Below are 23,376 nucleotides of genomic sequence, written 5' to 3'. Positions count from 1 at the left end.
GGGTACTGTTTCCACCACTGCACTGGTTCTGTGTATAAACCATTTAGTAATAACTTTTACCCAAAGCGATTTAGCTACGATCATGCTTGCGCTTTCCCGCAAAGTATTGTTCCTAGAGATACGGAATATGCCGCTGTTAAGTGGAAACGTTATTTCCATTTGAGTTGGTTGATCAAGGACCGAAGACTCCGTACGGAAGCTTCTGCAACGAGTCGTCTGTATCAACAGTAGCTCGTTGTGGGACGAAGCAATGGCCATGCACATACACATTTTACGTATGGGTGCTCCCGGGAATCGAACTCATAATTCTTGCGTTGCAAGCGCCATGCTGTACCAACTGAGCTACAGGACCACAGACAACAATAGCCAACGGTACGTTTCTCTCAAGATTAGAATACTTGTGTAGTTGTTGTAGCTTGTTTACTTGTTGTAGCTATACAGTAACACGTTAGCTAACGTGCTAGCCAGGGCTACAGTTTGCATCCATGCCATACTTGTGACATACAGTTAATTCAGGTTTAGCTCATGTCATTTGTAATAACTGGCTCTCTGAAGTTTATTTTGCTGCCACCACGGTGAACCACTCGTATTTCTGCGTGCGCCACCCTCTTTTCTCATTTCAACTATGAACCTTCGCCTCTGACCCAACAACACATGGTATGCTTCTGTCCTCGTTTATTCAAAACTGGTTCGTAGTCGCCCTCAATAGTTATTTTCAAATTACTGCATTTGATTTGTTATTTAAAAAAATTATTTATCCTTATTTAACTAGGCAAGTCAGTTAAGAACACATTCTTATTTACAATGTTATTGTCATGTACTGTCATGTTGTGTCTTGTCTCTGTCCTTTCCCTTCACCCTGTCTCCCTCTGCTGGTCGTTGTTAGGTTACCTTTTCTCCCCCGCTTTCCCCCAGCTGTTCCTTGTCTCCTCTTGACTACCTCGTCACCCCTTCTCCCACCTGTTCCCCTTTTCCCTCTGATTAGTCCCCTATATCTCTCTCTGTTTTTGTTCCTGTCCTTGTCGGATTCTTGTTTGTTGTGTTTCATGCCTGAGCCAGACTATCGTCATGTTTGCTGTAACCTTGTCCTGTCGGAATCTGCCGGTCTATCTGAGCCTACCTATGTTTGGTTATTAAAGAAGCTCTGTTTAAGTTAGTTCGCTTTTGGGTCCTCATTCACGCACCTAACAGAAGAATCCGACCAAGAATGGACCCAGCGACTTCGGATCCTCTCCACTCAGCCGTCGGGATCCAGGGAGCGATGCTAGGCAGACACGAGCAGGAAGTGTCTGCTGCTCGACATGCCGTTGAGACCCTGGCCACCCAAGTCTCCAACCTCACAGAACAGGTTCACCATCTCCGCCTCGATCCACCGGCCACTTCCAGGGCTTTCGAATCTCCGGAGCCCAGAATCAATAACCCGCCGTGTTACTCTGGGGAGCCCACTGAATGCCGCTCGTTCCTCACCCAGTGTGATATTGTGTTTTCTCTCCAGCCCAACACTTACTCCAGGAGCACTGCTCGTGTCGCCTACGTCATATCTCTCCTTATTGGACGGGCTCGTGAGTGGGGCACGGCAATCTGGGAGGCAAGGGCTGAGTGTACTAACCAGTATCAAGACTTTAAGGAGGAGATGATACGGGTTTTTGATCGATCTGTTTTTGGGGAGGAGGCTTCCAGGGCCCTGTCTTCCCTATGTCAAGGCAATCGATCCATAACAGACTACTCTATTGAGTTTCGCACTCTTGCTGTCTCCAGTGGCTGGAACGAGCCGGCCTTGCTCGCTCGTCTTCTGGAGGGTTTCCGCGCAGAGGTAAAGGATGAGATTCTCTCCCGGGAGGTTCCTTCCAGCGTGGATTCCTTGATTGAACTCGCTATTCGCATTGAGCGACGGGTTGATCTTCGTCACCGAGCTCGTGGAAAGGAGCTCGCGCTCTCCGTCGCCTCCCTCTCCGCATCACTACCATCTTCCTCTGCCGGCTCGGGTGCTGAGCCCATGCAGCTGGGAGGTATCCGCATCTCGACTGAGGAGAGGGAACGGAGAATCACCAACCGCCTCTGTCTCTATTGCGGTTCCGCTGGTCATTTTGTCACTTCATGTCCAGTAAAAGGCCAGAGCTCGTCAGTAAGCGGAGGGCTACTGGTGAGCGCTACTACTCCTGTCTCTCCTTCAAGATCCTGCACTACCTTGTCGGTCCATCTACGCTGGACCGGTTCGTCAGCTTCCTGCAGTGCCTTAATAGACTCTGGGGCGGAGGGCTGTTTTATGGACGAGACCTGGGCTCGGGAACATGACATTCCTCTCAGACAGTTAAAGGAGCCCACGGCCTTGTTCGCCCTGGATGGTAGTCCTCTCCCCAGGATTCAGCGTGAGACGCTACCTTTAACCCTCACTGTTTCTGGTAATCATAGTGAAACCATTTCTTTTTTAATTTTTCGTTCACCTTTTACACCTGTTGTTTTGGGCCATCCCTGGCTAGTTTGTCATAATCCTTCCATTAATTGGTCTAGTAATTCTATCCTCTCCTGGAACGTCTCTTGTCATGTGAAATGTTTAATGTCTGCTATCCCTCCTGTTTCCTCTGTCTCTTCTTCACAGGAGGAGCCTGGTGATTTGACAGGGGTGCCGGAGGAATATCACGATCTGCGCACGGTGTTCAGTCGGTCCAGGGCCACCTCTCTTCCTCCACACCGGTCGTATGATTGTAGTATTGATCTCCTTCCGGGAACCACCCCCCCCCCGGGGTAGACTATACTCTCTGTCGGCTCCCGAACGTAAGGCTCTCGAAGATTATTTGTCTGTAGCTCTTGACGCCGGTACCATAGTCCCCTCCTCCTCTCCCGCCGGAGCGGGGTTTTTTTTTGTCAAGAAGAAGGACGGGTCTCTGCGCCCCTGCATAGATTATCGAGGGCTGAATGACATAACAGTGAAGAATCGTTATCCGCTTCCTCTTATGTCTTCAGCCTTCGAGATCCTGCAGGGAGCCAGGTTTTTCACTAAGTTGGACCTTCGTAACGCTTACCATCTCGTGCGCATCAGGGAGGGGGACGAGTGGAAGACGGCGTTTAACACTCCGTTAGGGCACTTTGAATACCGGGTTCTTCCTTTCGGCCTCGCTAACGCTCCAGCTGTCTTTCAGGCATTAGTCAATGATGTCCTGAGAGACATGCTGAACATCTTTGTTTTCGTTTACCTTGACGATATCCTGATTTTTTCACCGTCACTCCAGATTCATGTTCAGCACGTTCGACGTGTCCTCCAGCGCCTTTTAGAGAATTGTCTTTTTGTGAAGGCTGAGAAGTGCACTTTTCATGCCTCCTCCGTCACATTTCTCGGTTCTGTTATTTCCGCTGAAGGCATTAAGATGGATCCCGCTAAGGTCCAAGCTGTCATTGATTGGCCCGTCCCTAAGTCACGCGTCGAGCTGCAGCGCTTTCTCGGCTTCGCGAACTTCTATCGTCGTTTCATCCGTAATTTCGGTCAGGTGGCAGCTCCTCTCACAGCCCTTACTTCTGTCAAGACGTGCTTTAAGTGGTCCGTTTCCGCCCAGGGAGCTTTTGATCTCCTCAAGAATCGTTTTACATCCGCTCCTATCCTTGTTACACCTGACGTCTCTAGACAGTTCGTTGTCGAGGTTGACGCGTCAGAGGTGGGCGTGGGAGCCATCCTTTCTCAGCGCTCCCTCTCTGACGACAAGGTCCACCCATGCGCGTATTTTTCTCATCGCCTGTCGCCGTCGGAACGTAACTATGATGTGGGTAACCGCGAACTGCTCGCCATCCGGTTAGCCCTAGGCGAATGGCGACAGTGGTTGGAGGGGGCGACCGTTCCTTTTGTCGTTTGGACTGACCATAGGAACCTTGAGTACATCCGTTCTGCCAAACGACTTTACGCGCGTCAGGCGCGTTGGGCGCTGTTTTTCGCTCGTTTCGAGTTCGTGATTTCTTATCGTCCGGGCTCTAAGAACACCAAGCCTGATGCTTTGTCTCGTCTCTTCAGTTCTTCAGTAGCCTCCACTGACCCCGAGGGGATTCTCCCTGAGGGGCGTGTTGTCGGGTTGACTGTCTGGGGAATTGAGAGGCAGGTAAAACAAGCGCTCACTCACACTCCGTCGCCGCGCGCTTGTCCTAGGAACCTTCTTTTCGTTCCCGTTCCTACTCGTCTGGCCGTTCTTCAGTGGGCTCACTCTGCCAAGTTAGCCGGCCACCCTGGCGTTCGGGGTACGCTTGCTTCCATTCGCCAGCGTTTTTGGTGGCCCACCCGGGAGCATGACACGCGTCGTTTCGTGGCTGCTTGTTCGGTCTGCGCGCAGACTAAGTCCGGTAACTCTCCTCCTGCCGGCCGTCTCAGGCCGCTTCCTATTCCCTCTCGACCGTGGTCTCACATCGCCTTAGATTTTGTCACCGGACTGCCTTCGTCAGCGGGGAAGACTGTTATTCTTACGGTTGTCGATAGGTTCTCTAAGGCGGCTCATTTCATTCCCCTTGCTAAGCTTCCTTCTGCTAAAGAGACGGCACAAATCATCATCGAGAATGTTTTCAGAATTCATGGCCTTCCGTCAGACGTCGTTTCGGACAGAGGTCCGCAATTCACGTCTCAATTTTGGAGGGAGTTTTGCCGTTTGATTGGGGCTTCCGTCAGTCTCTCTTCCGGCTTTCACCCCCAGTCTAACGGTCAAGCAGAACGGGCCAATCAGACTATTGGTCGCATCTTACGCAGTCTTTCTTTTCGTAACCCTGCGTCTTGGTCAGAACAGCTCCCCTGGGCAGAATACGCCCACAACTCGCTTCCTTCGTCTGCGACCGGGCTATCTCCTTTTCAGAGTAGCCTCGGGTACCAGCCTCCGCTGTTCTCATCTCAGTTCGCCGAGTCCAGCGTCCCCTCCGCTCAGGCTTTTGTCCAACGTTGCGAGCGCACCTGGAAGAGGGTCAGGTCTGCACTTTGCCGTTATAGGACGCAGACTGTGAGGGCTGCTAATAAGCGTAGAACTAAGAGTCCTAGATATTGTCGCGGTCAGAGAGTTTGGCTCTCCACTCAGAACCTTCCCCTTAAGACGGCTTCTCGCAAGTTGACCCCGCGGTTCATTGGTCCGTTCCGTATTTCTCGGGTCATTAATCCTGTCGCAGTTCGACTTCTTCTTCCGCGATACCTTCGTCGCGTCCACCCGGTCTTCCATGTCTCCTGCATCAAGCCCGTCCTTCGCGCCCCCGTTCGTCTCCCCCCCCCCCCCCCCATCCTTGTCGAGGGCGCACCCATCTACAGGGTCCGTAGAATTTTGGACATGCGTCCTCGGGGCCGTGGTCACCAGTACCTCGTAGATTGGGAGGGGTACGGTCCTGAGGAGAGGAGTTGGGTTCCCTCTCGGGACGTGCTGGACCGTGCGCTGATCGAGGATTTCCTCCGTTGCCGCCAGGTTTCCTCCTCGAGTGCGCCAGGAGGCGCTCGGTGAGTGGGGGGGTACTGTCATGTACTGTCATGTTGTGTCTTGTCTCTGTCCTTTCCCTTCACCCTGTCTCCCTCTGCTGGTCGTTGTTAGGTTACCTTTTCTCCCCCGCTTTCCCCCAGCTGTTCCTTGTCTCCTCTTGACTACCTCGTCACCCCTTCTCCCACCTGTTCCCCTTTTCCCTCTGATTAGTCCCCTATATCTCTCTCTGTTTTTGTTCCTGTCCTTGTCGGATTCTTGTTTGTTGTGTTTCATGCCTGAGCCAGACTATCGTCATGTTTGCTGTAACCTTGTCCTGTCGGAATCTGCCGGTCTATCTGAGCCTACCTATGTTTGGTTATTAAAGAAGCTCTGTTTAAGTTAGTTCGCTTTTGGGTCCTCATTCACGCACCTAACAGTTATGTATTGCTCATCATTGGTATCATTACTTATTTATTTGTTGTCTTATCACATTATTGTACAAAAAAACGGAAACGTAGATAATACACCAGTATTGATTGTTTCGAGTGGTCTTTTTAGTTGTATTGGGGATCCAGTATTGCGTCGCTGATTGCATTGATTGACAGATCATCCCTAAAGTTGTTTTATTACGTAAAAGTGCATTCACATTATGACGTTGGCTGAGTTACCGTATAAAATGCGGTAGTGTATCTCTGGTAATCACTTGGTAAAGTTTTACATAATGGGAACATAGGCTCCAGCCATAGACTTTAACCATGGAGGATAATAAGGTAAGCCTATGAATTGCTAACAGAGAAGCCCCATGCAGTGGTGCAGGAACCGCTGCACCGTCTTTTTTTATGCAGGACATGCCGATAGGGATGCCGCAAGTAGTGGCAGCTGGGTGGCGGTGTGGGCTAATGTTAATTGTACCGCTAATATTATCATTTTTAATATTGTAAAAAAATGTATGCATTATAATAACCTATGGGACTTGTTATACATCAAACCGTGTGTAACGGTTTTCTTCGTGAGAAGGAGAGTCGGACCAAAATGCAGCGTGTCGATTGCGATTCATGTTTAATGAAAAAAAACACACTAAACACAAACACTACAAAAACAATAAACGTAACGAAAACCTAAACAGCCTATCTGGTGAAAACACATGGACAGGAACATCAGGACACTAAGGACAATCACCCACGACAAACTCAAAGAATATGGCTGCCTAAATATGGTTCCCAATCAGAGACAACGATAAACACCTGCCTCTGATTGAGAACCACTTCAGACAGCCATAGACTTAGCTAGAACACCCCACTAGCTACAATCCCCATACATACACACCACATACAAAAACCCATGCCACACCCTGGCCTGACCAAATAAATAAAGATAAACACAAAATACTTCGACCAGGGTGTGACAGAACCCCCCCCCCTAAGGTGCGGACTCCCGAACGCACCTCAAAACAATAGGGAGGGTCCGGGTGGGCGTCTGTCCATGGTGGCGGCTCCGGCGCGGGACGTGGACTCCACTCAATCAATGTCTTAGTCCCCTCTCCTCGCGTCCCTGGATAGTCCACCCTCGCCGCCGACCATGGCCTAGTAGTCCTCACCCAGAACCCCACTGGACTGAGGAGCAGCTCGGGACTGAGGCAGCTCGGGACTGAGGGGAAGCTCAGGAGTGAGAGGAAGCTCAGGAGTGAGAGGAAGCTCAGGCAGGTTGATGAATCTACCAGATCCTGGCTGGCTGGCAGATCCTGGCTGACTGGCAGATCTGGAAGAGTCTGGTCGACTGGCAGATCTGGAAGAGTCTGGTCGACTGGCAGATCTGGAAGAGTCTGGTCGACTGGCAGATCTGGAAGAGTCTGGTCGACTGGCAGATCTGGAAGAGTCTGGTCGACTGGCAGATCTGGAAGAGTCTGGTCGACTGGCAGATCTGGAAGAGTCTGGTCGACTGGCAGATCTGGAAGAGTCTGGTCGACTGGCAGATCTGGGAGAGTCTGGTCGACTGGCAGATCTGGGAGAGTCTGGTCGACTGGCAGATCTGGGAGAGTCTGGTCGACTGGCAGATCTGGGAGAGTCTGGTCGACTGGCAGATCTGGGAGAGTCTGGTCGACTGGCAGATCTGGGAGAGTCTGGTCGACTGGCAGATCTGGGAGAGTCTGGTCGACTGGCAGCTCTGGCTGCTCCATGCTGACTGGCTGCTCCATGCTGACTGGCAGCTCTGGCTGCTCCATGCTGACTGGCTGCTCCATGCTGACTGGCAGCTCTGGCTGCTCCATGCTGACTGGCTGCTCTGGCTGCTCCATGCTGACTGGCTGCTCCATGCTGACTGGCTGCTCCATGCTGACTGGCTGCTCCATGCTGACTGGCGGCCCTGGCTGCTCCATGCTGACTGGCGGCCCTGGCTGCTCCATGCTGACTGGCGGCCCTGGCTGCTCCATGCTGACTGGCGGCCCTGGCTGCTCCATGCTGACTGGCGGCCCTGGCTGCTCCATGCTAACTGGCAGCTCTGGCGGCTCCTTGCAGACTGGCAGCTCTGGCGGCTCCTTGCAGACTGGCAGCTTTGGCGGCATCCTGCAGACAGGCAGCTCTGGCGGCTCCTTGCAGACTGGCAGCTCCTTGCAGACTGGCAGCTCCTTGCAGACTGGCAGCTCCTTGCAGACTGGCAGCTCCTTGCAGACTGGCAGCTCCTTGCAGACTGGCAGCTCCATGCTAACTGGCAGCTCCATGCTAACTGGCAGCTCTATGCTAACTGGCAGCTCCTTGCAAACTGGCAGTTCTGAACAGGCGGGAGACTCCGGCAGCGCTGTAGAGAAGGAAGGCTCTAACAGCGCTAAACAGGCGGGAGACTCCGACAGCGCTGGAGAGGAGGGCTCCGACAGCGCTGGACAGGCGAGGCGCACTGTAGGCCTGATGCGTGGTGCTGGCACTGGTGGTACTGGGCCGAGGACACGCACAGGAAGCCTGGTGCGGGGAGCTGCTACCGGAGGGCTGGGGTGTGGAGGTGGCACAGGATGGGTTAGACCGTGAAGGCGTACTGGAGATCTTGAGAGCGGTGCTGGCACAGGACGTGCAAGGCTAGGGAGGTGCACAGGAGGCCTGGTACGTGAGACTGGCACCATCTTCACCAGCCGACTAACACGCACCTCAGGACGAGTATGGAGCGCTGACCCAGGTGCCATCAAATCCCCGACACGCTCCGTCGGGCGAATTCCATGTTTAAAACACCAACACAGCAACTCCCTCATTTCTCTCTCCTCCAATTTCCCCATTAACTCCTTCACAGTCTCTGTTTCGCTCACCTCCAACACCGGCTCTGGTTCTGGTCTCCTCCTTGGCTCCTCACGATAAACAGGGAGAGTTGGCTCAGGTCTGGCTCCTGACTCTGCCACACTCTCCCTGAGCCCCCCCCCAAGAAATTTTTGGGGCTGACTATGGGGCCTCCGTCCGCGCCGCCTTGCTTGCTTCGCAAACTCCATTCTCCTATATCCTTCCGCGCACTGCTCCATCGAATCCCAGGCGGGCTCCGGCACTCTCCCTGGGTCGACCGCCCACCTGTCTATCTCCTCCCAAGAAGTATAGTCCATACTGTACTCCACTTTGGGCTGTTCTTGCCTGTTGACACGCTGCTTGGTCCGTTGGTGGTGGGTGATTCTGTAACGGTTTTCTTCGTGAGAAGGAGAGTCGGACCAAAATGCAGCGTGTCGATTGCGATTCATGTTTAATGAAAAAAAACACACTAAACACAAACACTACAAAAACAATAAACGTAACGAAAACCTAAACAGCCTATCTGGTGAAAACACATGGACAGGAACATCAGGACACTAAGGACAATCACCCACGACAAACTCAAAGAATATGGCTGCCTAAATATGGTTCCCAATCAGAGACAACGATAAACAACTGCCTCTGATTGAGAACCACTTCAGACAGCCATAGACTTAGCTAGAACACCCCACTAGCTACAATCCCCATACATACACACCACATACAAAAACCCATGCCACACCCTGGCCTGACCAAATAAATAAAGATAAACACAAAATACTTCGACCAGGGTGTGACACCGTGCTTCTACACCTGCATTGCTTGCTGTTTGGGGTTTTAGGCTGGGTTTCTGTACAGCACTTTGAGATATCAGCTGATGCAAGAAGGGCTATATAAATAAAATTGATTTGATTTGAAATATGATCCTTGCAAAGATAACAGCAGTAGGCTATTTATCATAATTCTACCTAAATTATTCTAATAATAGGTGACTCCATAACGCATTAATTACGAATCTTGATATCAGGCAATATGATCTATGTGGATTTATAGCGAAAACCTGTTCTTTAAAAAACTAAATATTGGCCATTATAAACTGGGTGTTTTGAGCCCTGAATGCTGATTGGCTGAAAGCTGTGGTATATCAGAGCATATACCACGGGTATGACAAAACATTTATTTTTACTTTTCTAATTAAGTTGGTAACCAGTTTATAATAACTGTGCGTTGTGTCATGTGTAAGAACAGCTCTTAGCTGTGGTATATTGTCCATATCCACGAGCATTTAAAGAATGGTCTCATTTTTTCCAATCAGAGTTTAAATGAGGATGATCCACATGATCATCAAAGTTTGGAAGGTCAAGTCCAGAAAATGAAGAATGATATCCTGGGTTTAAACTATCCAGAAGATAGTGAAGTGAAGGATCCCCTGCCTCAGATCGAGCTGAAGGCTGTGACAAGGAGAAAAGTTAAGGTGAGAGAATAGACTGAGGAGAGAAAGGGAAATCTGGGGTCTTACCTGTCCACACTTTAAACCTGTCAAATATGCCATATAACATGTTGTTGTGAGGTTGGAAGGTAAATTGTCCTTACAACAGACTTCCATCTCTTAATATTCAATCACCAATTGTTTACTGTAGCTCTTCTCAAAGGCCTGTATAGCAACGGCAACATGCAGTATGTCATTGACTATTGTCTTTTTAGACCAAGAGGAAGACCAGTGCCAACAGGCCCACAGTTGAACAGAGCACTGATACTGATGCAGCTGAGATAGATTTTGTTGATAATCAGAATGATGAAGATGAGGATGAGGTGAAGAAGGATCCCCTGCCTCAGATGGAGCCGGATGCCGTGAAGAGAAATAAAGTCAAGGTAAGGGAATAGATTGAGCAGAGATATCTTTCATATCTATAACCTGCCCCTACAGCATGTTGTTCTGAGGAAGGTAAATTGCCCATGCAATACCCTTTTATCTCCTAATAGTAAATCTAGGGCTGACCCCATTTGTTCGACAGTTTGGTCAATAGGCTGTTGGTTGACTGGGATTTCTTAAGTTGAGCAGTCGCAAAAGTTTTTTTTCTTCATGGTGCACTTGGACACCTGTCTGATTCGCGCCTGTCTCAGTTGACTAATCCATTGCCGAGGCCACAGGGATGGCACAGTCCATCCCGCTAAGATGTGATACTGAAATTGTATATGGTTATATTATGTTAAAATAATGGTGCAACACTAATAAATCAAATATTATTTTATAGCAAATGTGCTTTCTCCTGCATTGGATACGGTCGCTGTCCGTGGTTCTGAAACATAATCTTCAGTGCTCCGTAGAATTGCCACCCTTTCCTATGTTGCTATGTGCATAATAGCAAAGTTAACCAGCATATTGGGATTGAGAACAATGCTGCAGAGGCAGCAGCAGTAGAGACGGGGAAACAGCCCTTGCCTTAGCCTAATTGTCTAAGACAATTGAGGAGAGAGGAAAACCAACTAAATTAGGTCTATAATTAATAGCCTAATTGTTAAATGTGCCTGGCTTTGTAAATCATCCATATATATATATATATATATCAGTCAAAGGGGTTTTTCTTTATTTTTACTAATTTCTACATTGTAGAATAATAGTGAAGACATCAAAACTATGAATTAGCACATATGGAATCATGTAGGTATCAAAAAAGTGTTAAACAAATCAAAATCTATTTTATATTTGAGATTCTTCAAAGTAGTCACCCTTTGCCTTAATCACAGCTTTGCACACTCTTGGCATTCTCTCAACCAGCTTCATGAGGTAGTCACCTGGAATGCATTTAATAAATTAACAGGTGTGCCTTGTTAAAAATTAAGTAAAGGAATTTCTTTCCTTCTTAATGCATTTGAGCCAATCAGTTGTGTTGTGACAAGGTAGGGTTGGTATACAGAAGATAGCCCTATTTGGTAAAAGACCAAGTCCATATTATGGCGAGAACAGCTCAAATAAGCAAAGAGAAACAACAGTCCGTCATTACTTTAAGACATGAAGGTCAGTCAATCCGAAAAATTGTGCAAGTGCAAAAACCATCAAGTCGCAAAAACCATCAAGCGCTATGATGAAACTGGCTCTCATGAGGGCCGCCAACGGCAAGGAAGACCCAGAGTTAACTCGGCTGCAGAGGATAAGTTCATTAGAGTTAACTGCACCTCACATTGCAGCCCAAATAAATGCTTCACAGAGTTCAAGTCACAGACACATCTCAACATCAATTGTTCAGAGGAGACTGCGTGAATTAGGCCTTCATGGTCAAATTGCTGCGAAGAAAGCACTACTAAAGGACACCAATAATAAGAAGAGATTTGCTTGGGCCAAGAAACACGAGCAATGGACATTAGATGGGTGGAAATCTGTCCTTTGGTCTGATGAGTCCAAATTCCAACAATGTCTTTGTGAGAGGAGGTGTTCAGATGATCTCCACATGTGTGGTTCCCACCATGAAGCATGGAGGAGGTGTGGGGGTGCTTTGCTGGTGACACTGTCTGTGATTTATTTAGAATTCAAGGCACACTTAACCAACATGGCTACCATAGTATTCTGCAGTGATACGTCATCCCATCAGGTTTGCGTTTAGTGGGACTATCATTTGTTTTTCAACAGGACAATTACCCAACACATCTCCAGGCTGTGTAAGAGCTATTTGACCAAGAAGGAGAGTGATGGAGGGCTGCATCAGATGACCTAACATCCACAATCACCCAACCTCAACCCAATTGAGATGTTTTGGGATGAATTGGGCCGCAGAGTGAAGGAAAAGCAGCCAATAAGTTCTCAGCATATGTGGGAACTCCTTCAAGACTGTTGGAAAAGCATTCCAGGTGAAGCTGGTTGAGAGAATGCCAAGAGTGTGCAAAGCTGCCATCAAGGCAAAGGATGGCTACTTTGAAGAATCTCAAATATAAAATATATTTTGATTTGTTTAACACTTTTTGGTACCTACATGATTCCATATATGTTATTTCATAGTTTTGATGTCTTCACTACTATTCTACAATGTAGAAAATAGTACAAATAAAGAAAAGCCTTGAATGAGTAGGTGTGTCCAAACCTTTGACTGGTACTGCATACATGTATACAGAAATAAGACAGATATAGCTTCTGTTGCCTGTTTGAGTATTTGTTTAATAGCCTACTGATTCTGTGAGCACCAAGCCTCATGCACCGGCTAAATGTTGAATTAAGCAATTTCACAGATTCGGCTGTTTTTAATCTTTGCTATGCTGTAATAATACAGTGTCACCATCGGGCTCTTTTTTGAGTCATTTGTGTGTCTTAATTATTTAATCAAACAGTGTGCTTAAAGCATCAGACAAGCTCAGTGCCTATGTAGGTGATTGTATTCAAACACATAGGGTGTGTCTGAATATGGAAAAATACATTTTAACATTAGAACAGGATGTCTCTCGGTCTATAAATATTTTTTTTTCGTCGGGGACAGCCCTATAATCATTCTTACCCTTGCTCTACTCAAAGGGCTGTATTGGAATGGCTTCATACAGTATCTACGTATATATCATTGACTGTATTGTCTTTTTAGACCAAGAGGACCAAGAGAAACAAAGTGGAGCAGATCACTGATACAGATGCAGGTCATAAATTAAACTCTAATTTCACTGAATGTAGTCCTTTTGCATGTAAATGTGATTTAGTATGGACATCTATTGAGCAGAGGACTAATAGCAGAGTGCATAATCCTTTGTTGGGTACTTATCTTCACAAAGTACACAAAATTGGCTAATACATACTTGCCTTAGAAGGTTACATGTTTTCTGACTTCTTTACCTTGGTGAATGCTGCTTTGCACACAGGTCCCTCTACATCTGTGGAATTCTCTGGGATGACAGTTCAGGGGACATCTCACCAGGGACAATCTAATGAGTGTGTCTCCAGGGCCTGTCAGACCAGGGCTCTTGACCTCCCGCCAATCAATCCGGATGCTTTCAACCCGATTATCATCCGGTTTCTGGAAAAACTTACTGAGGAGTATGTCTAACCTTCTGTTGTAGTATTTGAATGCAATGTCATCTGGAGGATTTTATAAATTGTATGTGTGTTGGTGTGCTTTTTGGTGCTAAAAACATCTAATTATCTCCGAAAGGCAATGGAGGCAGTTAAGCATTGGCAGGATGGACCCTGTAAGTCCCTTAACCTTGAAAATTATTCATAGATATATTAATAGATATTTCAAGAAATTTAGATACAAGCCTTTTATCTATCTACAGTATCATCCACATTATCACAAACAGTTATATACAAAGAGCTTTTTAGTAGCCTACTGCTTTTCATGCTTTCCAATGTATGCCACTTTCATGATTCTCATGAACTTATGTGAGATTGTTGGTATCTCTTTGAGGAGCTTGGTTTCAGAGCCCGGCTATGCGTAATCTACCTACACTGTTTCGGTCCTACAGGTGATGAGGGCATTGCTTGCAGAGATGTGCCTGGAGATTGTGCGGTTTGTATCTGAGGCCATCCTGGAGGTCATCATCCCTGCAATTTTCCGTTTTGTACGGATATACAGCCATGTGTCTCCAGTATCCGGCAAGTCTCTGACAGAATCAGAGATCCTCTAGCACAAACCTGAAGGTTCGCAAGAGAGGCAGCAGCAAATCCTCAAGGTCTTGCACGGCTAAATCAAGCTCCTCTCGTAATGGGTATGTTCAGTCATTCGGTTTCACCTAACTATTCATAACCCATTTTGTGAAAATATGTTTTGTTATCTGTGTTACAGTTTACTCTTAATGACCAATTTAATTGATTACTGAATTATGCATTAATGTGACTACAGTATCCACTATTGAATATGGAATGCTGTATTGTTTGCTTTGTATTCTCAAAGGTCTCAGACATTGTTGCCAAATACTCAGGGAGATGGTGAGTCTATTTCATCTGAGCCACTCAGTGACTTTTTTGGGATCACTGAGGACAGTCTCCTCACTGGTGTCCAGGATTCCTTCAAAGAGTCGCTGAACAATGTCCTCTGTATCCAAAGAGAGGGCCAGGTAGACACTCAAAGTCTATCCCGGGTTATTGTTGGAGAAGTGTCAAAGAAAGTCAATTCCATCATCTCTGTGGCCATCCAAACTCCCATCTCTGGGCGAATGTCCCCTGTCATTTTTGCCAGTGGTGGTGTCTCCAGCACCAAGGTGGTTGAGGAGATGGTGTCTGGCGTTTCCAACATACTTCAGATGTACATTAATGGGAAGAGTGTTGAGCAGAGTGTTGTTCTCAGAGAGGATGGTGTTGAGGTGGATATGACACATTTAACAGGACAGGTCATGACAGCCCTCAGTGGCACTGTTTTGAACTTCAGCAATAAGGAGGAAAATGAACCTGACAAGAGGGAACTGCTTTGTGTTGTTGCTGACCATATGAAGAGGCTTGAAGCTTGTAAAAGTCCTGAGGAGATGCTAAAACAAGTAGAGAGCAACCTCAATATCAAAGGTACCAAATCTAGTCTTCGTCTGTCAACACAAAGTATGGACAGACTACTCACTGAGGAGTTTCAGACCAAGGCCATTGAATCGATCCGGGAGATCGTTAAAAGATTCAGGGGTTGTGTATCATGTTGTTCTGGCACTACATCATCTAGTCCAACTCCTAGGATAGGTGAGATCAGAGACCTTATGATTGACCCTGAGGCTTCTGAGTTTTTAAGTACCTTTGTTTCAGACATGGACAATCTTACCCAGTCTATCAGGGCATCCTGCTCCCCTGCACAGAGTGAGCAGATCCTTCTTGAAAACCATCAAAGTAAGATCTGGTCTTACACTGTTGGTTGTTACTACGACATGAAAAATACGCTGAAGAGACTCCTTACCTGTCCAGAAAAAGGGGATCTCGCAAGTACATTTGTGGAGAGCACAAAAGATCCTTTCACAATGTTTCCAACTTTGTGCCTGGACATCGGTCATTCCAGTAATGGTGAGGCTGACACATCGGACACCATTTCTTGTAAACCACTTTTAATTACCTCATCTATGAATGAACAAAAAGGACAAAGTGAGACCCCAAAACCTCTCTTGGCTCTCAAAAAGTATTTGCAAGACCAAGTCCTCCTTGACACCGCAAAAGCGATTGCCAGCCAGGTTCTAGTCTTGTATAAGACTGAGGTGATGGAGAAGTTCTCATCTTCTGTTGGAGAGTGTGATTCTGAAGAGTCTCTGGAGGCCATTCTATTTGTGGATGGCATCATGTCTGACTTGAATGATTTCACCAGTTCTTGTTCCGCCTCACCATCTGAGTTGTTAGACAGTGAACAATGTCTCTCCCATCTCACCTTTCCACTTGGTCTGCAGGACAGCACCACCAACAGTGAATCTACCCAGAGTCTTCCAGTTATAAATATGAAGAAACTCTCCAGTGTGTCTTTCCAGACAAAGGCTAGAAAGGCAGTGAGTGAAGCTCTGAGATCTGTCAACCCCTTTACAAACAGCTTACTGGGAGACTCGGAAGCATCTAAATTGCTGGACACTTTTGTAACAGATGTGGAGACTATTGTTCAGTCCATGCAGGCACATGACTCTGAAAATTTCAAAATGTCAAAAGTGAGCACCCTTTCTGCTGCTCGTATTATATATCATAGATTTCGAGAAATGCTGAGGTGGTTTCTCACTCCCTGCCAAGACTCTGTAAAGGTCATCGATGGTGTTACACCAATACATAATGAGACTCTCAAACAGGCTCCTAGTGAAAGTTTAGATTCTCAGGTGACTTGTAATAGTGATTCTCTTGAAATCCAAGCAGACCTTCAAACCTGTACCAAGGAGGTCATTAGTCAGATCCTCACTGTGTATCACTCCGAGGAATCCATGGAGGAATGCATATCTAGCCTAAAAGGAGATACAGAAGACCTGTCCAAGCTTTTGGATGCCGTTGTTTCTCAGATTGACGTCCTTGCCGCCTCCAAACCATATTTATTTGTTTATGACTATGCTGTCAATACACAGGACAATTTGCATGGTGAGATCAACAATATTGAGGAGGAGGCATCCTCTAGAAGTCTTAAATCCACAGCCTTTGACAAACTATGTACTGAGGAGTTTCAAACTAAAGCCTCACATATGGCTGGTGGGATCCTTCAATCAGGGTTAATTGGCATTGTAAATACCAACCTTGATGGTAGAAGTGCAGACATTTGTGCAGAGTCCAGTAATGAAAGTGATGTCAAAATCCTTCAGAAGAGTGGAACTCCATCTTTGTTCACCTCTTCTCTGCATACCAATTCTGCAGCATCCAACATCGTCATAAGCATCACTAAAGACCTTAATAGCTTCACCCAGATGACTAAAATGTCTGATGCTTCAGTGTCTGGCCAGTTAGAGAGATCCCTGTCAGCTTCAACCCTTCCTGTCAGTGTTCACAACGGGGCCAATGTGAAAGGAAATATCATTTGGCCAGGCACTGTTAACCTGTTCAACAATGTGTTCACCAAGGTCAAGGATTTTTTTGCCCAGCAACAACCGGTCCTCCTAGACAATGTGGTTGAGGCCCCCAAACATGCCGAATCCATATGCAGAACAGCTACTTCTACCCAAATGACTTACAGTGAACATGAAGGCAGCCAGACCAGCATGGTAAATTATTCCAAAACCTTAATTAGTCAGACTCTGATGACAATCCAGAGGAGAGTGTCTATGTCAGAGAGGATGAGCACCTCAGAGAAAGGCCTCTTGACTCGTTCCATCGTGGGCTCCATGTTGGAGGATGTTGACATGGTGAGAACTGATGGAAATGAGATACACCGGCCATCCTCCTCAAAGTCCTCCCTGTCCATCACCTCTGCCATGACCAGAGGGTCCCAGAGTGATTTTACAAATTCTCTTCCAGGCACTCCAGTCCCCAATGAGTGGCCTGTTGAAATCTATTGTCCTATCATTAGGAGTTCGGTCATTGATATGAGTGACTCCTCAACTCATTCACAAGGGTCAACAAATTACACAAGGCAAACCATTTCTGCCATAGTTGACACTGTTATGGAGGTCATTCCAAGAGAAGATACGGAACACATAGCAACTGCAGATGATGTCATTTCTTTTACAAGGAGACTTGCGAGACTCAGCCCCAGGGACGGTCTTCAGAACTTCTCACATGAGCTCACTGACAAAGTTTATGAGCTCATAAAAAGTCACAACACCCCCCAGGCTCTTTTTGTGCCAGCTGGCAAGAGCGTGTCTGACTCTATTCTTTTGAAGCTGAAGACAGGATTGAATGCTTCTGAAGAATCCAGGGAGTTTCCATCTGACCTTGTGTACTCCTTTGCTACGGAGTCAATAAAACGTCTGCTACAGCAGATTGTCTTCTGGCTTCCTCCACCAACACAAGGATCCGATTTCTGCCAGACTGTCATCTCTGACGGTTCTCTGCAGGACACAAGTCAGCTTATCCCGAGCTCTTCTGCCATCTCCATTAGTTCCTCACAGGTTTACTGTGACACAAAGAGCCTTTTCACCAATATAATGGTCAATCAGGTCATGGATACCTGTTCTGTGGCCTCCAGTTCATCAGAAGAATTATCAGAGTTGATGAACATAATCAATGGGTTGTCCCCAACTGATGCTGGAACACTTGACTCTGACAGACCGGCTCTCATGACCACTAGCCGTCAGTCTAGTGCCAAATCATTGCCTAGAACCTCTCTGTCTGGCAGCAGCACACACAACGGTGGAACTGTGGATATTCAAGTTTTAGGAGAGGTGGAATCCAAGATGGACAACAAAGATCTGGAGATGTGTAGTGTCTCTGTGCATCCATCAACTCCATCAGCCATGGACTCTGATACACATGCATCATTTGACTCCACTGGCAATGACTACACCTCTTTGGTACTTTTACTGATTGTTAGATTGCTGTCAATGATCACCCCTATCACATTACTGGAATCCTCTGACATTGGTGAAACATCAAGAGTTCCCACAAAGAGGATTCTGTCTGAGTTCTGTGGCACCTCAGGCCTTGAACCAACTCAAGCCTACCCCCAGAATCTGAAAATCAAAAAGATTTTCAAGGCTGTCTACAAGGGGCTTCTTCAAGAATTTGGGTCAGAGAAGATGCTCCAGGTTGCAATAAAGTCAACGGATTATGCATTTGACGATGCCCTGGTCAAATCATTAACTAGGGAACTACTAACTAAATGCAATGAGGCTAGCTCTTCACCTCCCTCCATGACCCAGTTGTCATCACACAATGCACTTGGCAGTGACGAGGTAGGTAATTCTGGGCTTCCAACAACTGGTAGAAAGGAAAAGAAGAGAGGAAGATTCAGCTCTCTCTGTGGACTCAACCCAAAGGTACATATGTCATCAAAATACAAATTATAAAGATTATTTTTATTCATTACGTACAGTATGATGGTAAACACTGATACCTTTTGTGTGCAATTTCTCCTACTGTACAAATGACTGTTTGTTACCCAGTGTACAAAGAAGGTCAACAAGAAGAACCACTGCATTCCAACACCTTCCCAGAACCAGACCCCTGCCGTCAGTGAAACAGGTAAGTCAATACACTCAAATGTGTACTAAACAAAAATATAAACGCAACATGCAACAATTTCAAAGATTTTATTGAGTTACAGTTCATATAAGGAAATCAGTCAATTTAAATACGTTCATTAGGCCCTTATCTATAGATTTCACATGACTGGGAATACAGATATGCATCTGTTTGTCACATACAGTGCCTTGCGAAAGTATTCGGCCCCCTTGAACTTTGCGACCTTTTGCCACATTTCAGGCTTCAAACATAAAGATATAAAACTGTATTTTTTTGTGAAGAATCAACAACAAGTGGGACACAATCATGAAGTGGAATGACATTTTTTTGGATATTTCAAACTTTTTTAACAAATCAAAAACTGAAAAATTGGGCGTGCAAAATTATTCAGCCCCCTTAAGTTAATACTTTGTAGCGCCACCTTTTGCTGCGATTACAGCTGTAAGTCACTTGGGGTATGTCTCTATCAGTTTTGCACATCGAGAGACTGACATTTTTTCCCATTCCTCCTTGCAAAACAGCTCGAGCTCAGTGAGGTTGGATGGAGAGCATTTGTGAACAGCAGTTTTCAGTTCTTTCCACAGATTCTCAATTGGATTCAGGTCTGGACTTTGACTTGGCCATTCTAACACCTGGATATGTTTATTTTTGAACCATTCCATTGTAGATTTTGCTTTATGTTTTGGATCATTGTCTTGTTGGAAGACAAATCTCCGTCCCAGTCTCAGGTCTTTTGCAGACTCCATCAGGTTTTCTTCCAGAATGGTCCTGTATTTGGCTCCATCCATCTTCCCATCAATTTTAACCATCTTCCCTGTCCCTGCTGAAGAAAAGCAGGCCCAAACCATGATGCTGCCACCACCATGTTTGACAGTGGGGATGGTGTGTTCAGCTGTGTTGCTTTTACGCCAAACATAACGTTTTGCATTGTTGCCAAAAAGTTCAATTTTGGTTTCATCTGACCAGAGCACCTTCTTCCACATGTTTGGTGTGTCTCCCAGGTGGCTTGTGGCAAACTTTAAACGACACTTTTTATGGATATTTTTAAGAAATAGCTTTCTTCTTGCCACTCTTCCATAAAGGCCAGATTTGTGCAATATACGACTGAATGTTGTCCTATGGGCAGAGTCTCCCACCTCAGCTGTAGATCTCTTTCATCCAGAGTGATCATGGGCCTCTTGGCTGCATCTCTGATCAGTCTTCTCCTTGTATGAGCTGAAAGTTTAGAGGGACGGCCAGGTCTTGGTAGATTTGCAGTGGTCTGATACTCCTTCCATTTCAATATTATCGCTTGCACAGTGCTCCTTGGGATGTTTAAAGCTTGGGAAATCTTTTTGTATCCAAATCTGGCTTTAAACTTCTTCACAACAGTATCTCGGACCTGCCTGGTGTGTTCCTTGTTCTTCATGATGCTCTCTGCACTTTTAACGGACCTCTGAGACTATCACAGTGCAGGTGCATTTATACGGAGACTTGATTACACACAGGTGGATTGTATTTATCATCATTAGTCATTTAGGTCAACATTGGATCATTCAGAGATCCTCACTGAACTTCTGGAGAGAGTTTGCTGCACTGAAAGTAAAGGGGCTGAATAATTTTGCACGCCCAATTTTTCAGTTTTTGATTTGTTAAAAAAGTTTGAAATATCCAATAAATGTCGTTCCACTTCATGATTGTGTCCCACTTGTTGTTGATTCTTCACGTTTGAAGCCTGAAATGTGGCAAAAGGTCGCAAAGTTCAAGGGGGCCGAATACTTTCGCAAGGCACTGTATACCTTAAAAAAAGGTAGGGGCATGGATCAGAAAACCAGTCAGTGTCTGGTGTGATCACCATTTGCCTCATGCAGCGTGACACTTCTCCTTCGCATAGAGTTGATCAAGCTGTTGATTGTGGCCTATGGAATGTTGTCCCACTCCTCTTCAATAGCTGTGCGAAGTTGTTGAATATTGGTGGGAACTGGAACACGCTGTTGTACACGTCAATCCAGAGCATCACAAACATGCTAAATGGGTGACATGTCTGGTGAGTATGCAGGCCTTTCGATACATTACCATGCACATGAGGTGATGGTGGCGGATGAATGGCACGACAATGGGCCTAAGGATCTCGTGACGGTATCTCTGTGCATTCAAATTGCCATTGATAAAATGCAATTGTGTTCGTTGTCCGTAGATTATGCCTGCCCACCCCATAACCCTACAGCCAACACGACGCCATATACTTGGTCTGTGGTTGTGAGGCCGGTTGGACATACTGCCAAATTCTCTAAAACGGCATTGAAGGCGGCTTATGGTAAAGAAATAAACATTAAATTCTCTGGCCACAGCTCTGTTGGACATTCCTGCAGTCAGCATGCCAATTGCACGCTCCCTCAAAACAAGTCAACCAGCGTTTTTCCTTGCTCCTATTTTTCTCAGTCTCTGAGACATCTGTGGCATTGTGTGGTGTGACAAAACTGCACATGTTAGCGTGGCCTTTTATTGTCTCCAGCACGAGTTGCACCTTTGTAATTAACCCACATGAGTCTAAGCCCTGTCTAGGCCGATGGGTTTGTATCGGCCTTACTGCTATTTGCCCATACAAATGCATTGAATAACAGATTCACTACATGGAACTGAAGTGTCTGTCTTAAATTTTAGAGATATAAGTTGACGAATATATATATATATATATTGCATGTTTTTATCCCCTTCTTTTTGGCACTAAGCCCTGGGGGGGGGGGCCTATGTAACACTTCTGCGTTAAATAGGGGGATTGAGACTGCTAGGCTACCTGCCGGCCTACATTTGTAAATTATGTAGAATATTACAATTTAAATAATAATAATGCAATACTAATTATTCACACTAACTAGGGTCAGTTAAAGAAAATGTTATGTTTACATTTTTTTTCCAGCAATTGTCAAAGATCAAGAATCCTGCCAAACAGAGAGTGTATGCTCCACCAAGAAGAAACCAAGGAAGCGTTCGCTCATTTCCAGGATGTTTTCAGCTATAGGCAAAGCCTTTTCCAGTCCCTTTACTTCCTGCTATAAAAAGAAGAGCACCTAATCTATATTTCAAAATAAATATTTGAAATTAACATAATTGCATTAATTATTAATGTTGAGTGTTTTTCATTATATATTATTGGATGATATAAAGTGTAGTAGTAGAAGTTGTATAGTTGACTATATTACTTTTACTTTTAAGATACATTAAAAAAAATAAGAATATGTGCACTTCTAGGTACAGTTGAAGTCTGATGTTTACATACACTTTAGCCAAATACATTTAAACTCAGTTTTTCACAATTCCTGACATTTAATCCTGTTAGAGGAATTCTAAATTCCTCTGTATTATTTCCCAATCAGAATTCATTACTCTGTCAATGCATTCTAAAGGGATTATAAGACCCAATATTTTTTATAAGAATGGACAGAGCCCCGGTCTTAAAAGTCAGGTAACAGCGTTTAATTCAAGAGAGTACTGGTACATACACATTTTTCCACAGGTTATAAACTGAAAATGACGTCAGCGTTTTCTAAATGTTCTATCTCTTCATGACACGGGTAGAGAGGCCCTATAGTTCTCGAGCCTTCCCTCCTCGCCTGAAGCCAAGGTCAGTAATTGTAAATCAGCATTCTAGACAGTCTGGAGATAGTCCGTCCATGCCATCTGGAGATAGTTCATTGATTTGTACAAAGGAACAGACCGTCATTGTTACTAAACTCCTGATTATATTATATACAATTGGGAATGGGAGCAAGAGAGAAAATTCATATATGTACAGTACATAATCGCATTTGGACTAGTCAGTCCTGATTGAAATGTATACATAATTAGTCATCATTGATAAAAATTCCCTTAACAAATCCTCGTAAAAAAATCCCTGTCTTAGGTCAGTTAGAATCATCACTTTATTTTAAGAATGTGAAATGTCAGAATAATAGTAGAGAGAATGATTTATTTCAGCTTTTATTTCTTTCATCACGTTCCCAGTGGGTCAGAAGTTTACATACACTCAATTAGTATTTGGTAGCATTGCCTTTAAATTGTTTAACTTGGGCCAAACGTTTCGGGTGGCCTTCCACAAGCTTCCCACAATAAGTTGACTGAATTTTGGCCCATTCCTCCTGACAGAGCTGGTGTAACTGAGTCAGGTTTGTAGGTCTCCTTGCTCGCACAAGCTTTTTCAGTTCTGCCCACA

The 23,376-nt window shown here is 45.7% G+C and overlaps 2 protein-coding genes across 2 annotated transcripts; both read left to right on the top strand.

The window, feature by feature from the left end:
- LOC118964896 lies at positions 1-14,532 on the top strand. Its single transcript, XM_036980342.1, has 7 exons — positions 1-372; positions 9,978-10,136; positions 10,367-10,534; positions 13,228-13,279; positions 13,499-13,673; positions 13,789-13,825; positions 14,102-14,532. The coding sequence occupies exons 2-7, from the start codon at positions 10,035-10,037 to the stop codon at positions 14,261-14,263; spliced, it is 696 nt and encodes a 231-aa protein (XP_036836237.1). The 5' UTR covers positions 1-372; positions 9,978-10,034; the 3' UTR covers positions 14,264-14,532.
- Positions 14,264-22,604, top strand: LOC118964895. The gene is made up of 5 exons (XM_036980333.1): positions 14,264-14,344; positions 14,530-18,979; positions 19,106-19,184; positions 21,361-21,480; positions 22,084-22,604. The coding sequence occupies exons 2-5, from the start codon at positions 14,792-14,794 to the stop codon at positions 22,236-22,238; spliced, it is 4,542 nt and encodes a 1,513-aa protein (XP_036836228.1). The 5' UTR covers positions 14,264-14,344; positions 14,530-14,791; the 3' UTR covers positions 22,239-22,604.
- The last annotated feature ends 772 nt before the right edge of the window (positions 22,605-23,376 follow it).

Source organism: Oncorhynchus mykiss, chromosome 1, assembly GCF_013265735.2.
Source record: "Oncorhynchus mykiss isolate Arlee chromosome 1, USDA_OmykA_1.1, whole genome shotgun sequence".
In the NCBI taxonomy this organism is placed as follows: Eukaryota; Metazoa; Chordata; class Actinopteri; order Salmoniformes; family Salmonidae; genus Oncorhynchus; species Oncorhynchus mykiss.
Note: the sequence above shows the minus strand (reverse complement) of the source record. Positions and strands in the feature narration are given on the sequence as shown.